This window comes from Eublepharis macularius, chromosome 12, assembly GCF_028583425.1.
Source record: "Eublepharis macularius isolate TG4126 chromosome 12, MPM_Emac_v1.0, whole genome shotgun sequence".
Classification (NCBI taxonomy): domain Eukaryota; kingdom Metazoa; phylum Chordata; class Lepidosauria; order Squamata; family Eublepharidae; genus Eublepharis; species Eublepharis macularius.
In genome coordinates, this window is record NC_072801.1 from 41,281,144 (window position 1) to 41,295,863 (window position 14,720).

The 14,720-nt window shown below is 44.1% G+C and overlaps 1 protein-coding gene across 1 annotated transcript in view; it reads right to left on the minus strand.

Annotated features, from left to right (window-relative positions):
* The window catches only part of MLLT6 (MLLT6, PHD finger containing), a 105,249-nt gene that overhangs the window by 76,668 nt on the left and 13,861 nt on the right, over positions 1 to 14,720 (minus strand). The window contains exons 3-6 of the mRNA XM_054992226.1: positions 10,893 to 10,947; positions 7,630 to 7,739; positions 7,303 to 7,406; positions 4,288 to 4,381 (exon numbers count right to left, since the gene is read on the minus strand). Coding sequence (XP_054848201.1) covers positions 4,288 to 4,381; positions 7,303 to 7,406; positions 7,630 to 7,739; positions 10,893 to 10,947 — 363 coding nt within the window. The remainder of the gene's footprint in view (positions 1 to 4,287; positions 4,382 to 7,302; positions 7,407 to 7,629; positions 7,740 to 10,892; positions 10,948 to 14,720) is intronic.

Genomic DNA, 14,720 nt, shown 5'->3' on the forward strand with positions numbered 1-14,720 from the left:
GAGGGTGGCAGAGGATGGAGTGGTGAGCAAGGGAGAGAAGAAAAAGATGAAGACCCACACGCACAAAAGCAGCGCTATATAACATCAACTCTGAGCTTTCTCTCCTTCCCGCCTGTGGGCATAGGTATGAGTCTTCCAGCAAGAGCCTTTTGGTGTGAGCCGAAGGGCAACACCCAAAGGGCCCTTAGCCCTTGGCTCACAGACTGTGGCCCTTGAATGAAGCAACCCGCTGGATTCAGAACCAGACAAGAATGAGGTTTGGTGCTTTGTGTTGTTTATCCCATTTGTATTTTATTTTTTAATCATTTGTTCATTTAAATTATACTTAGGTATGTTTGTAAGAGGCTCCAAGTCCCCAGTGGGAAGAAAAGCAGGGTAATAAATTGTCTAAACAAACAGAAAGGCAGGACTTGGTTTTGTGGTTAGGATCAAAGGAGGAATTATGATGAATTCTGATGAACTCAAAAGCATGCACGATCTTTTGTGTCACTTAGGTTGGCCTAACAAAAAGTATTGCATGGATTTTGTTTCTTATTTAAGATAAGCTATAGGAGAATTTAAAAATATCCCCTCCTCTCAACATGTCTCTGCCACTTTGCAAGTAGGCCCCCAAGTCTGATATCCTTTGAAGCAGGGCTTAATTTGGAGTCACTAAAATCTGCTCCTGGGGCCCAGGCTTGGATACAAGCAACATGGGAGATGCCCAGTGATCCAAGACCAAGGACCTGTGTTCAAATCTCTGCTCAGCCCAAAAGCTTCCCTGAATGGGCATGGAGCAAAGTTTATTTATGAATTCTCCCATTCAAAAGGAGAAATCAAGGACAAGCCTATTAGGCTGAGGTTTGAGTTACAGACAGACCTATGGGATATGTTATTAATTTATTGTTTATACACCACCTTTCTGCTGTGATGGAAGTCTAAGCAGCATACTCAAAATTCCTAGAAGCTCTTCCATCTGGGGATGGATCAGACCAGCTCAGTTTCAGCAAGGTCACCCTATCATGTGCCTTCCCTGGTGCAAGAACGCCTGTCGGTTCTGCTGCACATGAAATCAATGGGAGCCACATAGTAATGCTCCTTTTCAGCTTCTATCCGTTTTAATGAGACATATACAGGACTGCGTGGGTGGACAGTGTCCCAGGTTAACCAGCACCCTTTCTGCACATACTGTCATGGGTCAGTCCTCCCAGTTATAGTAGCACTCCTACCCCCAGTGGTTTTAATTTATATATGGAAAATATAAAGCTGCTTGTCAAACTATTCACCTCACTACTATTTACACTGTGACAGTAGCTCTCGAGGGCCTTTCCCAGTTCTAACATCCTTTTATACTGGGGATCCCAGATATGGCTCCTGGGACTTTCTGCATGCAAACAGGGGGACAGGCTCAGTAGCAGCACCTGCTTTGCATACAGAAAGGTCCCAGGTTCAACCTCCAGCATCTCCACTTAAAAGGATCAGGTAGAAGGTGATGTGGAAGATGTCTGACTGAGACCCTGGAGAGCTGCTGCCACAGCAGACAATGCTGACCTTGATATACCAACAGTCAGACCTGGGATAAGGCACCTTCAGGGCTTTTTTTCAGGGGGAACGCGGGGGAATGGAGTTCCGGAACCTCTTGAAAATGGTCACATGGCAACCCACTGAGTTCCACCACCTCTCTTCCCAGAAAAAAAGCCCTGGGCACTTTCATGTTTTCAAAGTACAATCCGTTGCCCCTCTGTAGACACAAAAGCTGCTGTGACTTCACCCAGACTCTACCCAGCACATCAGGTAATCCAGTCCCTCGCAGCCATTCCTTCAACCTCTGCCCCTCGCCTCAAACAGTAAGCACTCAAAGAAAAGAACAAGAGTCCAGAAGCACCTATAAGACTAACAAAATGTTGTTAGTCTTATAGGCATTTACTAGACTCATGTATTCTTTTCTATGGCTACAGATAGACTAACACAGCTACCCATCTTGATAATTAAAAAAAAAGGTACTCTGTACAAGCTCAGAGCTGCGCTTCTTGTTATCTCTTCTCAGGTTCCCTCACCCCAGTCTGGACTCGTCCCCCACCGAGTTACACCCTAGGAGCACTCCAGTTTTACCTACCTCAGTTGGGCCCTCATGAAGGCAAACAAGATAAGAGATTGAAAAAGCAAATTTGCTCACTACCATATAAACGTTTATTCAAACTGATAATGACAAAATGATGCTGTGATTGTATCCATAGTTTCCTGCTAATGATCAAAACTGGGTGGGAGACTTCCTCCCATGGTTGAAGCAAAGTTCAACCAAGCAACTGACAAGGTTGAAAGTAACAGGAGTGGGTGGAAGCCTCCTGTGTGACTTTGGGGAGAGGGCTGGTATTATTTGTCATCTTAGGTGACAAGGTGACAACACTGATAAGCTCTTTGTAATTGGGAGGAAAGTCTTTTTGCTTTGGGGGCGTGACACTTCCATACAATGAGCTGATCTGCGGCTAGGGAAGCAACAGTGAAAGAAATACAGCTATCAAGCTTTTTTCAGCTCCCCTCATTCTAAATTTATTCTGCCTCCATTCCCCATACCAACTCAGCACCCACCATCTGTTCTACAGCTGGGCACGCCAAGATCTGTGCAGACACAGGTGTATGTGAGTATCTGTGGCTCTGGATGCTGATCCAACCAGGGCATCAGAACAAGCATCTCTGACCAGTCCTGAAACCTCATATGGGTGATGCCATTAGACGAGGAGATGATGGGGAAAGTGAGGAAGAAGAGATGTCTTTAGGGGAGTCATCTGCTAGAGGAGCAGACATGCCTTCACATCTTCTGCCATGGGCAGTCAACCCCCACATGTCTTTAGTGCTAAGAGGAAGAAGGTTCTAGTGTGCCTTTTGGGATGAATGTGAAAGAACAGTGCTCACTGCACTTCCTGGGATTTTCTGTGAGTGTTTCTGTGCCGCAAATTATATATTTGCATAAACACTTCTATGCCACTTTAAAAAAAATAGGGAGGGGAAGAGCGAGGGTAAGGGCTCATGCACCTATAAGCCATGGGAAACAACTCCCCCATCTGTATGTTCATCTTAGGGCTGCCAACAGGCCTGGAGAAAAATGTCCTGTCCCTTTAACAGAAGTTTAAATGTGTGGAAATTTCCAGTCAAAGCTTTTCATGGCATGGAGGTAAATAATAACACCTGGTAAATAAACTTTTATTAAAGGGACAGGACTTTTTTTTTCTCTCCAGGCAGTTCATCTTGCTAGTATGCTTCAAAGGTTATGCTGGTGAGTTCATAGCACAGGTGAAGCACTGGCTGTGATCACCTTTAGGAGAGTACTAAAGTGGAAAACCCGGCTCTAGGTTGACCACTGAAGACAGCTGCAGAGCTCAAATGATTGACTGTTTCCCTGCACACCAAAATTTCCTGCATACAGAAAACTACCAGAACAAGAAGAAAGTGGGTCTAGAACTCTTGCCCGACATCTGGTTTACTAGATGCAAATTTCTGTGTCCATATGAAAAAACATTCACTCATGGCAGGTCCTATAGTTGCTCTGACATGGTACAGCTCAGAAACAAGTTTACTTCCAGGGAAAGCAAGGTCTCTTTATCAGGGGAACGAGATCTAGCTTTGCACTCTTCGTGATGTGGTCCTCTATGCATGAGGATTTGGGTGGGGTGCAGCAGTCTGCCGCATCATCCTCCACCTGCAGTTTGAAGTGGTATAGTTAAAACGTAGATCGCAAATACAAGTAACATTCCTGGAATACTGCATGCATAGCTACAAGGGGGCAAATAATTCCTCACTAGGTCAGTTTTGACTTGGGAAAATGGCGGTAAGGAAGCAGGAGCCCCCCACCCCTGTGTTTTTGAGCCAAATCTGGCCCCCACAGGCTTTTAAAATGACTGGACCAGGAGTGGAAGAGGTATTTGACATACAAATTATACAAAAGAGAGGCAGCATTGTGTAGTGGTTAAAGTGTCAGACTAGGATTTGGGAGAACCAGATTTGAATACCCACTCTGCCATGCTCACTGGGTGACCTTGGGCCAGTCACACAGTCTCAACCTAACCTGCTTTGCAAGGTTGTTGTGGGGATAAAGTGGAGGAGAAGTGAATGATGCAAGGCACCTTGGGTCTCCATGAGGGATAAAGGAAGGGTGTAAATAAAATAAATAAATAAAATTATGCACTCTGCTTATTGAGCAGTACTTCCTCATTCTGAACTGAATATTGAATTCAAAAATGTTTTTGAGGGGAGGGGCACTGAAATTAAACAACCTAGCACCCAAATGATTCGAAGATAACAGCAACTCACAATTTTATTGAAGTGGTACTTGCAATAGCCGCAGTATTTCACATTGTCCACTTCTAAGACTTCTTCTTCGCACAAAAGCCCAGCCATCTGAGCACTGCAATTTGGAAACATGTTGATAAAGAGCATCATGGATTTGGGTAAGAAGACATAGCCAGGTTCCTCTCTCTTTCCCAGCAGAGCAAGGAAGGCTATGCTTTACCAGCTCTATAGGGAACTTTTTAAATAACAAAAATCGTACAACTCAGGAACAATCTGCTCCCAATCCCTTGATGGTGATTTGATTTGTACTGAAACATTTATTCCTATTCTTCAAAAAAAAAACCCTCAGAACTGTTTATGAAAAGAAAATTAAACTCCTTCACAAAGAAAATCCCACATAAGAATGACCACATCAAACAGCCTCTTATACCCCATTCACAGTGTGTCTGGCTTCTGAGAGAGAGGGGCAGAGTAATAGCAAAGACAGACAGTTTTCTGAAGGAAGTCAAAGATACTTCTTGGGTGAAAATGAACAGACAGCAATGATTTCCGGACTAATCTAAGGGAGATGGGGCAGTCCCTCAGATCCGTAGGCACCAGATTGCAGTAGGCTTTCAAGCACTCTGAAGTGAACCAAAAAAAATATTGGAAGCCAAATTTCTTCAAAACTGGCATGAGAGATCTAAGAGCACTGAGATGCGTACACAGAAGACCAATATGAGGGTATTTAGAAAAGGGGGCATCCAACTTTTTGGTCTGAGGGTAAGGTTGCTGTTAAGCCACTATCAGAGGGGCAGGATATTTTCCTCCTTGCCTGTTGGCAACCCTACAGTCGCTCCATATGTGTCCAACATATTTCACAGGGTTGTCATCAGGATAAAATAGAAGAAGGGAGAACTAGGTATTCTGCTCTAAGGCTTCTTGGAGAAAAAGGCATGATAAAAATGTGAAAGATTCAGGAGGCAGTCTACTATGAAGTAAGGAAAGCATCCTTAGGACTGCAGCATCATGCAAACAGCCCAAATCTAAGCATTAGCAATAGGATATGGGCAGGGAGGCCGGCAGAAAAATGCCCTGTCCCTTTCATAGAGGCTCAATGGGATGTCAAATACCAGGCAACGTTATTTACCTCCATGCCATGAAAATTTTCAGCTGCCCATTTCCACACATTAAGCCTCTATTTAAAGGAACAAGACAGTTTTCTCCAGGCTTGTGGGCAACAGTAAGTGCAGGAGAGAAGTCTCAAGCTAAGAAGAGAGAAGCACCCTCCTCCTAAGTCCCCCCCCCAAACTTCACTTGCCCCCTCTAGTGCTTTTTATATTTGGCAGCGGCAGGGAGGGGCAGGGCAAAGTATCCTGCGTATTATTAGCAAAGGGACTGAAAATAAAATGGCCCTTATCACCATGTCATTCCATAGACCCACTGTGAAATTCCAGAGGATTAGCTTGCACTAGTCAGTTGCAGGGTCCTGCAGCACCTTAAAAACTTTTATTAGGGCAGATCATTATGTGAGCCACAGCCTGCTGAAAAGTCATCCCAGTTGCTTCACAATTGATGCAATCAATCTATGGACTTTGCAGCCGAGGCCAGAGATGAGCAAGGAGTCACAGTTAGAGGGTTGGACTAGGATCTGAGAGGCCTGGTTTCAAACTCCAACTGCGCTGTGGAGTTTACTGCGTGACGTTGGGCGAACCTCTCTCCCTCACTCTAACCTATTCCACATGCTTGTTATGAGGATATAATGAGGAGGGGTAAACTATGTACGATGCATCTTTTCCTTGGAAAAAAGATGGGATAAAAATTGTACTACACAGATACTATCAAAATTTAATGGGCTGGATAATAATAATAATAATAATAATAATAATAATAATAATAATAATAATAATAATAATAATTGATTTATATGCCGCCCTTCAGGACAACTTAACACCCACTCAGAGTGGTTTACAGAGTATGTTGTTATTATCCCCACAACAATCACTCTGTAAGGTGGGCAGATCCAATGATCTTTGCTGCTGGTGAAAAAGGAAGGAGGGGTCCTTTCTGGCTGCCTTAATAAATCTCTGTTGGAGATCATGGGACCTGCTTGGATAAAAGCCATGTGGGATGGAAGCTTACAGTAAAGAGGGGAAATGATGAATTTAAGGATGTATCCGGGCATCAGAACAGCAAGATGCAAGTACAGTAGTACTGTAAAGACCAACAAAATTTCTAGGGTATAAGCTTATGAGCATCAAGCTTGGAAAACTGCTTGGTCTTTACGGTGCTACTAGACTTGAATCTTGCTGATCTACTGCAGACCAAGATGGCTACCCACCTGAATCTATCCAGACATCAGCTTTCTCTAGGAATGGCAATGTTTTTGAAGATGACTGGCATACTGATTTGGCTTGCCAGACACAACGAATTGCACTGCACCAAGCCAAGAGTTGCTAACTGAGCAGGAGAAGGTAACCAGCATATTCTATTTTTTAAAAAAAATGGTTCATATTAATGGTTACTTATCTCCATGTCCCACTTGCTAATTCCTGTATGTCAAGTTGTTATTAAGAGAAATGGCTACAGTGACCAGCTGAACTCTAGATGAGCCTGCTCCTAATCCATTACTGTTAGTTGGGGCCATGGCTCAGCAGGAGAGCCCCTACTTGGTATGCAGAAGAGCCCCAGTTCAATCTCTGGCATCCCCACTTAAAGGGTCAGGTTGGAGTTGATGTGAAGACCTCTGCCTGAGACCCAGTGAGGACTGCCGGTCAGAGCAGACAACACTGACCTTGATAGTCCAAAGGGTTGTCTCAAAAAAGGCAGCTTCATGTGTTTAAGGTAAGAGGAGAAGGAAGGCAACCAAGAAGAAGGTTCAGTGGTTCCAGAGGAGTGCTCGCCCCATCTGCAAAGCTTCTTGAGGTAACTCTCTTAGGAGAGGCAGTTGAATCCAAACTCACAAAATGGATAGGGCAAAGTGATGTGTTTTGGATATAAGGAAGTAGGCGGGAGGGGCTTATCACCAAGGCAACAGCAACACCGTTGCAAACTCACCAGGTGACGTGGAAGGCTTGGCGACAGCCATGTCGGTTGCAAGTCATGCAGGCTCCAGAGGCTGCTTTGCTCTCCCTACCCTGCTCTTCGCAGATGTAACATATCTGCAAAAGAAAAGGCAGGACAGCATGCATCACACACACACTGGTGATCACTGCACAGGCACAAAAGATGTGAACCTGTCCCAGCAGAGGTGAGGGGAGATGGAATTATAACATTACCCTGTCAATATATACATAAAGCACAGGGAAGCTGAAGTAGACCCCTAGTCTGCTAGCGAGAGTGGGATCACGGGATGGGATACAGTACAAGGTAGATTTCTTTTACCTTATTGAACCGGTCGTGGGGCACATACTGAAGGACAATCGGCTCCATGGTGAGGACATTAGCGAACTGCACCTCGGGGATGTAGAGAGCGCAGACAACATGGGCCCAGCCTGGTTCAGGGAGAAGGGAAACAAATTGTGAAACAGTCACAGAGGGGCTGGAGCCAGGAGACCAAAAAGAAATTGGCTTCAGAATCCAGTGGGTGGCAGAGGCTTCTAAGTCTCAAGGTAACTGTAAATTTAACTTATTTATTTACTTACTTATTTTTTATACTCTGCCTTTTCTCCTCAAGAGGGACCCAAGGCGGCTTACATTATTCTCCTTTCCTCCATTTTATCCTCACAACAACACTATGAGTTAGGTTAGGCTAAGAGTGCGCAACAGGCCTAAGGTCATCCAGCAAGCTTCTGAACAGGGAATCGAGCCTGGGGTCTCACAGATCCTAGTTTGACACTTTAACCACTACACACTACTGCCTCTCACTAACTTCATTTATATTCTACTTTTCTCCCCTACGGGGTTTAACAATATTCTCCCCTCCTCCATTTAATCCTCACAACAATCACCCTATGAGATAGGATCGACTGAGAGTAACTGGCCCAAGGTCACCCAGCGAGCTTCCATGGCAGAGTAGGGATTTGAACCCGGGTCTCCCAGATCTTAATCTGACACCGGAACACTACACCACACTGGCTGTTAACCTGCAGGGGCCACTTTTACAGATGTTTTGGTATGGAAGAGCATTCTGTTGTGGTATCCCCCACTTGCAGACTGAAAAGGTGTAACTCAGACACACATTCACCACCTCACTCTGTGTGCACGTGCATGTTTGCTCATCTGTCCCCCAAGTAGAAGTGTCAACAGCCTGGAGAAAAAATGTCCTATCCCTGTCATTTACCTCCATGCTATGAAAGGTTTCAGCCACCCATTTCCACAGGACATATTCTCCAGGCCTGTTGGCAACTCTTCCCCAAGACATTCAACCCCACCCCCCACCCCCCGCCCATACTTCTTACCATGGCCCTTTTCACACTTTTACTTGCAATGACACAGAACATCGCGCTAAAAACGCAGAACATCGCGTTTTCTCGCGCGAGATTTGCGTGACATCGCGCAAATCTTGCGTGAGAAAACGCGATGTTCCGCATTTTTAGCGCGATGTTCCACGTCGTTGCGAGTAAAGGTAAGCAGTGTGAAAAGGGCCCATCTCTCACCTGTCTAGGGAGGCAGCAATTGCAAATTTTGCTGTACGGCATTGTACAATCCCATCCATTTTTGTTATCACAATCTATTTAGCATATTTTGATGCTGCCCTTCTTCGAAGGAGCTCAGGATAGGAACACGTGGTTTCCCTGTTCCTCCTTTTTCACGTAACAACCCAGTGAAGTCGGGTAGGCTGAGAGACAGGAAACAGTCACCTACTACTCCCATGAGCTTAAGAGGTGGCCTTGGTTAAGCCACTCTTTTCAGTACCAATTCCGCAGCTCTGTTGTGGGGATAATAACACTGACATTGTTCACAGTTCTGAGTGGGGCATTAATCTGTTTAGAAGAGCAGTATATAAGTGCAGTTGTTGTTGTTATTGTTATTAGCCTGGCTTTGGGTCCACACTGGGGAAAGCAGCAGGATATAAATATATCAAAATAAATTAAAATAGATTAAAGTTATTTAAAATGTGAATGGAGATCCATAATCTCCATCACGTGCATTTTTGAACTTTGTATGTGTTGCAGGATAGTACCAAACCTGAGTACAAAAATTAGACCTCAAAAGCATTCACACCCTTAATTTGGAAGCACTTGAGGGTTTTTTTAAACAAGCAAACATTTATTTCTCATCTTTTTAAAAAGAAATTCAGGTCAGGCCTACATAAACTGGTGTCTATTTTACCATCTCAACAACCCATTTTACCCCCCTCAACCCTCCCTTGGAAGATTTTAGTTTGCCCAAGGTCACTTAGAAATAGTCATATGCAAAGAGGCTCTTCTCCATCCTCTGGTTGAGTTCATTGGTGCAGATGGGAAGAAACCCCTATCTTTCACATGCATATCTTCCCTTTCCTTTAAGGAGCTCTGGGAAGCTTATATCATTCTCCTCTCCTCCATTTTATTCAGAAAAACACTGTGAGGTAGATTAGATTGAAACTGAAGGTAACCCAGTGGTGGACCTTTAAAGCTGCGTGGGAATTTGGACCCAGGTTTCCCACGACTATGCTATTCTGGTCAGGAGTCCATTAAGCGAAGAAAAGAGGCCAAAAAGATCTATACTAGCTGCCAATGTATGTGTGGGTTTGTGTGTAACTTTACGCGTAGTTCTTGGACATGGTTTGAACTGAGGTGATCTTGGGACAGCCCTCAGCCAAACCTTCCTCACAGGATTGTTATGAGGATAAAATGAAAGACAGGAGAATGATGTAAACTGCTTTCAGTTTCCATTTGGGTATCAATCAATCAATCAATCATTTGGACTGTACTACTTCAAACTGTAGGCTGGTGGAAATCACATGATTGCACACGATTTTTTAAAAATTCCACACACAGAAAATATATTATGTCAGAGAGAAAGCTAGGCTAGAACCCTTCCCTGACATGCCAGCTTTCTTTGTAGCAGGAACATTTTGTAAGTATGAGCATTCAGTCCCATGAGCCCCAGACCTGTAGTCAAGCATGATACAGCTCTGATGGATGTTTGCTCGTAAGCCCCACAAACAGCAGATGGGGTGAAATTATCCTTCTTCAGGATGCCAGTGATCACTTGCACGATGGAACTCCGCTATATAGTTTCAAGTAGGTAGCCATGATGATCTGCAGTAGAACTGCAAGATTTGAGTCCAGGGGCACCATAGAGACAAGATTTTCAGGGTATAAGCGAGAGTCCTAAGTTCTGAAGAAGGGAGTATTGATACTCAAAACTTATACCCTAAAAATCTTGTTAGTCTCTAAAGTGCCACTGGACTCAAATCTGGCTGTCCTACCACAAAGACATTATTTTCACATAGAAAGCCAGCATGTCAGGGAAAATACTATACCTGAACATTTCTCTTTGGTATCTAGTTTTCTGGGTGCAGGGAACTGGTTTAGTGAACCCTCTTGACTTGCAGTTTGAAATAGTACAGTTCTAACATCAGGTTTACCTTTGTCCATCTCTTGTAAGAATTTCACTGAAGAAGTGCCTTGGAGCAGATATATTTTTTTTCCCTGCCTGGGCTCTCAATTTCATTCCACCTCTTCCCACATCCCTGTGGACCACAAAGGGGAACTGACCTCCATTATCAGTCCGCTTCAGTGCTCCATCTTTATGGGGACACAGCTCACACCTCTGGAAATCCAACAAGAGGAAAAAAACAAAACAATACAAAGGTTAGGATTTCTAATTGTACTACTCGGTTTCCTGGTATGGTTCTCACCAGGAGGCCTTAGCTTTTATCTTTTAGTCTTCCTTCTTTCTTTTGCTCCCCATATTCTGTTACCAAGTCAAGTTGCTCCTCCCTTTATCACACTGCAAAGAATACAGAAATCTGGTTTGCACTCTTTCCTTAACTAATGCAACCGCTTCTAGTTTTCCATTATTGCATCTTGGACCCTTCTCGTTTATCCACCAGCTCATCACCCTGCTGTGAGTCCCCTCCTTCAGTCCCTAAACAGGATTCCTGTTTGCTCCCAGATCCAGCACCAACTCCTCCGGCTGGATCCCACGGAAGACTCTTACATGCTCACAGACCCTGGCACAAGCAGAGGAGCTAAATTTACTGCAGTCTGTCTGCATAAGAAAGCCACAGTGCAAAGTATTTCTTCTGGTACGGTTATGAAGGCAAATGAAATAAAAACACACCAACGGTCTGTTCTACATTATATGGCTCCATGTGCATGTTGTTATTTTGTTAAAAAATTGTTTTGAAGCACTATGTGTTGCTGTAGCCCTTGCAATATTGTTTGTATAAGCTGAGCTGTGCTAAGTACCTTTTCCACTTTCTACTCTCTTGTTACTGGATCCCACCTAAGACCCTTGTCCTTCCCTTCAAAACCCTCTGTAGCCTGTCTGTCCCCTTGGGGATATATGTTGCAGTGAATCCTCATTTAGGACGTTCACTCCTCCAGTTCCACCACTCTCAACACATGCAAACATCCCAAGCAGAGTAACTCTGTATAGAACTGGTACTGTGTTATGCACCACACCTGGAGAAACTGCAGAGAGAACAGCAATGGGATGGACTTCTCTGTTCCTTTCAGCTGAACTCCCACCCCTGCACTATTACCCCCCTCCCAATAATACCCCAAAGAAACAAGAAACTATTTTGATCTCTGGCTGAAAAGGCTAGTGTATTAAAAGGGATTTGCATTCATTTAAGATGATCATCATTCTGCTGTTAAGAAATAGTCTAAACGTATCTTTTGCATATGTATGATTTACTAGCAAAAAAACCTTATTCTTGCATATAATTGAATACAATGCATTTTCTTACAACTTTCAATACCAATTCTTTTTTACAAATTCAAGAGAATCATCATTTCTTAAGTACATGGGATTAGATCCAGCACAACATTTCCTCTTGCGCTAGAGCTCTTCTGCAAGTTGTAACACAAGAAAAAGAGACCAGTAGCTACTTGCGCTAAGTCAAACTTATTGTTTCCCTCTTGCATTTCTGCTTGAGCATGATCTTGTGCAACCAATTTCAGGGCAGCATCATATATAGGGAGGAAAGGACTCGCTGTTGTACACGTTCGTGTGCAAGCAGAACTGCACGAAATCTTCTATGTTTCTGCTTTTTCATCACTGGATCCAAGCCACGAAGAGGAGCAGGCCCAGACACCTGAGCAACTGTTTTGGGTGCTGTCTAAGCATCTTCTTTGGGCCTATGTCCAATGGCATCTTTATGAAACTGCACATGCACAATCTCACAAGGAAAGGTTTTAGTTTAGCAGGGATAACTAAAAAGAAAAAAAAAGGAGGGAAAACCAGCCCCAAAATTAACTTAGTAACAAAGTGGTTGAGGGGGGGAAAATAAAAAATGAACAAGCGTAAACATAATAGATGTATTTGTTTTATTCGTTTTTGGAAAGGGGAGACAAGCAGCAGAGAAAGGTGCAAAGAGGATGGCAATGGGAGGAGAGAAGCAGATGTTTGGGGAGGAGAGAGGAATCCAGGCTTGTCCCTGCAAGGATGCACTTGGAACTCGAAGGGATACAAGAAGAAGAGGAGCCGGAATAGTAGCCTTACATCAGGAAATTTGCACTTGAAAGGCCCCACCATCCCGGATCAAAGCGCCTCTTCCACCACGCTATTAGCAAGCCTCTGATCATTAACAGGAAGGGTTAAACCCCCACCGACCCGCCCACCCTGGCGGACTTCAATACCCTTGTTTTAACAGGACCGATAAAGCCTTCCCATCATTCCCACACCCTTCCCAGGAGCTGCCCTCCAGCCAGACCAACTCAAAGGGCTAGCCGGGCAATTCCTTTACAAAGCAAATGGAGATTTAGCATTTCCTCCATCTAATGGAGCGCAGCCTTCCCCAAAGGGGCTTTGGGGAAGTATGGAAGGATAAGAATAAGCCTGAAGTGAGCTCCAGTTCACAAACTCTAATGATGGAATAAAATGTTGTTAGTCTTCAAGATGTCACGAGATTCCTCTTTATTAAGAATGAGTGTGTGGTTCTTAAACTAAAGAGAGCCACACCTGGGAAGTGGGAAGCTGCTAATCCTAGAACTTTTGGTTTGCCAACCTCCAGGTGGGGCCTGCTGATCTACCAGAATTACAAGGGATCCCCCGCTGAGGTCCATCCCCTCCCTAAACCCTGCCCTCTCCAGGCTCCATTCCCAACTCTCCAGGGATTTACCCACCTGGAGTTGGCAACCCTATCAGCTGCACATAGTCAATTGTCAGAATGCAGATATATACATACGATTATGAAGGAATAAAATTTGTTAACAGCATGTTAAAGGACCATGAAATACAGTTAAGTATAGGATGTAAATTTCACAGGAAAGCAGAGATTTAGGGGGAAGTTTATGTGAGAGATGCAACTACTAACCAAAAAGCACCTAGACTTCTTGTTTTGTTTGGCATAAATTCAGTAACTACTATTGGCCCTCCTCCCTGATTGTGTTATGTGTGCTTGTATGCCCACATGTTTTTATCTACCTTATTTCAAATGCTGCTTCAATGTATTAAACGTTCTAATTCTCACCTCGTGGCACAGAGTGGTAAGCGGCAGTACTGCAGCCTAAGTTCTGCTCACGACCTGAGTTCGATCCCGGCAGAAGCTGGGTTCAGGTAGCCGGCTCAAGATTGACTTGGCATTCGATCCTTCCGAGGTCAGTAAAATGACTACCCAGTTTCCTGGGGGTAAAGTGTAGATGACTGGGGAAGGCAATGGCAAACCACCCCGTAAAAAGTCTGCCAAGAAAACGTGGTGCGACGTCCCCCCATGGGTCAGTAATGACTCAGTGATTGCACCTTTACCTTTACCTTTAATTCTTGCCATCTTGGGGACCCTAGCTGGGTGGAAATGTGGTATAAAAATGTTTGAAATAAATACAAATTTTAAAATATCTAGCTTTCCCTCTGACACATGGAAAAGTAGAAAAACCAGGGTTTTTTTAACCCCAGATCTTACTCCTAGACATTAAATGTGTGGGTATTTTCAGGGTGATGAAGATCTTCTCAAGCTTCCTCCACAACTCTAAAAATGGCTATGTAGAGACATATATAATGGCAGCAATGAGCGATTAGAAAAGCGCTCTCTTTCATTTTTGCTTTACAGCACCCCCTCCAGGATCAGCTTCAAAGAAGATCAGCTATTCCTGGCCATAGGAGAGGTTAGCTTTCCCTCCCCCTGTGTTGTCACCTCCTCCCTCTTCCTTCCTATGCAGAGAGAAATAAGCAGGGTCACCAACCTCCAGGTAAGGCCTGGAGATCCCTCAGAATTATAACTGATATCCAGAATAGTTTTAGGTGAGTAATTGTGATGGTCTGCAGTAGAACAGCAGGGTTTGAGTCCAGTGGCACCTTAGATACCGACAAGATTTTCTGGGCTTAAGCTTTGGAGAGATGGAGCTCCCTTCTTCAGATGTATCTTCAGAAGACTGAAG